At 38.5% G+C, this 2,156-nt stretch overlaps 1 protein-coding gene across 1 annotated transcript; it reads left to right on the forward strand.

The window, feature by feature from the left end:
* Positions 1 to 550: 550 nt before the first annotated feature.
* LOC106670506 (splicing factor 45) lies at positions 551 to 1,917 on the forward strand. Its single transcript, XM_014400943.2, has one exon. It carries the CDS (start codon positions 777 to 779, stop codon positions 1,845 to 1,847), a length of 1,071 nt encoding a protein of 356 aa, XP_014256429.1. The 5' UTR covers positions 551 to 776; the 3' UTR covers positions 1,848 to 1,917.
* Positions 1,918 to 2,156: the final 239 nt, after the last annotated feature.

The following is a 2,156-nucleotide window of genomic DNA, read 5'->3' on the forward strand; positions in this document are numbered from 1 at the left end:
TCTTTTGTATATTTTATTATTGTTTTGCTATGTTTATAAAACTAAATTTATTTTTAAGATATGTACATGTAGGGGGGGTTAAAGCATTATTTGTACCTTTCAAATAAATAAATAAAAATATTATAGATGTTGTAAGGTTTAATTAACAGATGGTTTTTAAGTTCTAATTTGATGTATGATCAGTATTATGGCCAAGGGAATAAAAACAAAATTTCAACTTTGCCAAGCTTTCATCCAGGCTTGAAAGTCATCATCAGTACCTATATTTTCAAACAAATTGAAAACAATTAACAATTATTTTATAAAAACAAACAATTACTAATTTGTGGTACAGATAACTACTTACAATATTGGGTTTTTATTCTACCCCTTGACCATAATACTGATCATACATCATATTGAACTTCAAGTGGTCGATACGTTCTCTTCAATAACTTAATCTGGTAATATTCTCATGGCTTTCTTTCAGCAAGTTTTTAAGTTCTATCAACAAGGTTTGAATGTGTTTTAGTTTTTTATAAAAAAATGTGAAGACCTAAATATAGGGTACCTATATACAGGGTACTCCATAATTGTACTGGTTCTAGTGATGGTGACGTCCTTCCCATTACTAGGATCTACCCTGACAGTGACCTGTGAGATCGACTGATGATCGATGCTTGATGTTCACATAATGTCATGCTGTCGATTCAATTATAATGTAACCTCTCTTTATTAACGACTTTGTCGTTTGTTTGAAAATTTAAACGACTGTATTTAATTTTTTTTCTTCGAAAATGTCTCTCTACGACGACTTAGATACCCTGAGGCAGAAGTCGGACGAAGTGGCCGGATGGTCATCCGGGATAAAACTCTTCCAGTCTCACCTCCAATTGAAGAAAGCGACCAATTCGACTAAAAGAGACAACCTGAAGAAAACGACCAGCGTTTTGGCCCCGGTCTTCGATCTGAATTCCAAGAAGGACGAGGACGAAGAGGAAACGAAAGAAAACTACCTCCGTACAAATTACAGCGAAGAGCTTGATTGGGACTTCACTGGTGAGGAGTACGACCCTCTCTGGCCCAACGATTACGAGAAAGTGGTGAAAGATCTCAGAGAGATGAGGGAAAGGGAGAAGGAGAAGCAGGACGAGGAGAGGATGAAGAAAAGAGAGGATAAGATGAAGAGTCGAGAAAGCCGGTTTGAGCCGGTTGAAGACAAACCGGAAGAAGAAGAAGAGAAACCTCGTAATCTAGGTGCTGCGATAGCGCCCCCACCTTCTCTTGTAGAACATGTCATACCAAAAACAAGCGGTGCATCAGTTGCTGCCAAAATCATGGCCAAATACGGGTTCAAAGAAGGCCAAGGATTGGGTAAAAAAGAACAAGGAATAGCGATGGCCTTGCAGGTGGAAAAAACATCTAAACGTGGAGGAAGAATCGTACATGAAAAAGACATGATGCCTCCGCCCCCGGTAGTGCCGAGTTTATCTCCACCTCCCAAACCACCATCTCCACCTCCTGCACAATCGACTCCGCAGATATCTTCGATAACTGAAATAATGAAGACGCCTTCTAAAGTTGTACTTTTGAGGAATATGGTCGGCCCAGGTGAAGTCGACGATGACCTCGAGCCCGAAGTCAAGGACGAGTGTAATCAGAAATACGGAGATGTCATACGTGTTATAATTTATGAAAGGCCAGATGTCGTAGCGGAACAAGCCGTTAGGATTTTTGTGGAGTTCAAGAGAATCGAATCTGCAATCAAAGCAGTTGTTGATCTCAACGGAAGGTTTTTTGGTGGAAGGCAGGTTCAGGCAGGATTCTATCCTCATGAGAAACTCGATGCGCTTCAACTTCTAGATTAGTTCAATTCAATTGTTTACAATATTGTATATATTCAAATTTTCACACTTTCTTTTAATACATGGTATATATGTATAAATTGTGTATTTATTGCCATCCCAAATGTTTTAAAAATAATTAAAACTATAATTAGTGAAATTGAGAAAAGTAAGTCTGTACTCTGAATACTGTTCTCTGGTTCCTCTATTTCCTTTATACTGCAGATGTTCCCACTACACCCTTCTTGTATCCTTTGCTGATCACAGCTGTGCTATTTTCTAACCCTGATCCGGTGAAAGCAAGCGTGTCAAATTTACACTCTGAAGCAAATC

This window comes from Cimex lectularius, unplaced genomic scaffold, assembly GCF_000648675.2.
Source record: "Cimex lectularius strain Harlan isolate CLEC.00 unplaced genomic scaffold, Clec_2.1 scaffold147, whole genome shotgun sequence".
Taxonomy (NCBI): domain Eukaryota; kingdom Metazoa; phylum Arthropoda; class Insecta; order Hemiptera; family Cimicidae; genus Cimex; species Cimex lectularius.

Excerpts from the sequence above, each read along its gene's own strand:
- LOC106670506 (XM_014400943.2), top strand. The coding sequence starts at position 777 with ATGTCTCTCTACGACGACTTAGATACCCTGAGGCAGAAGTCGGACGAA.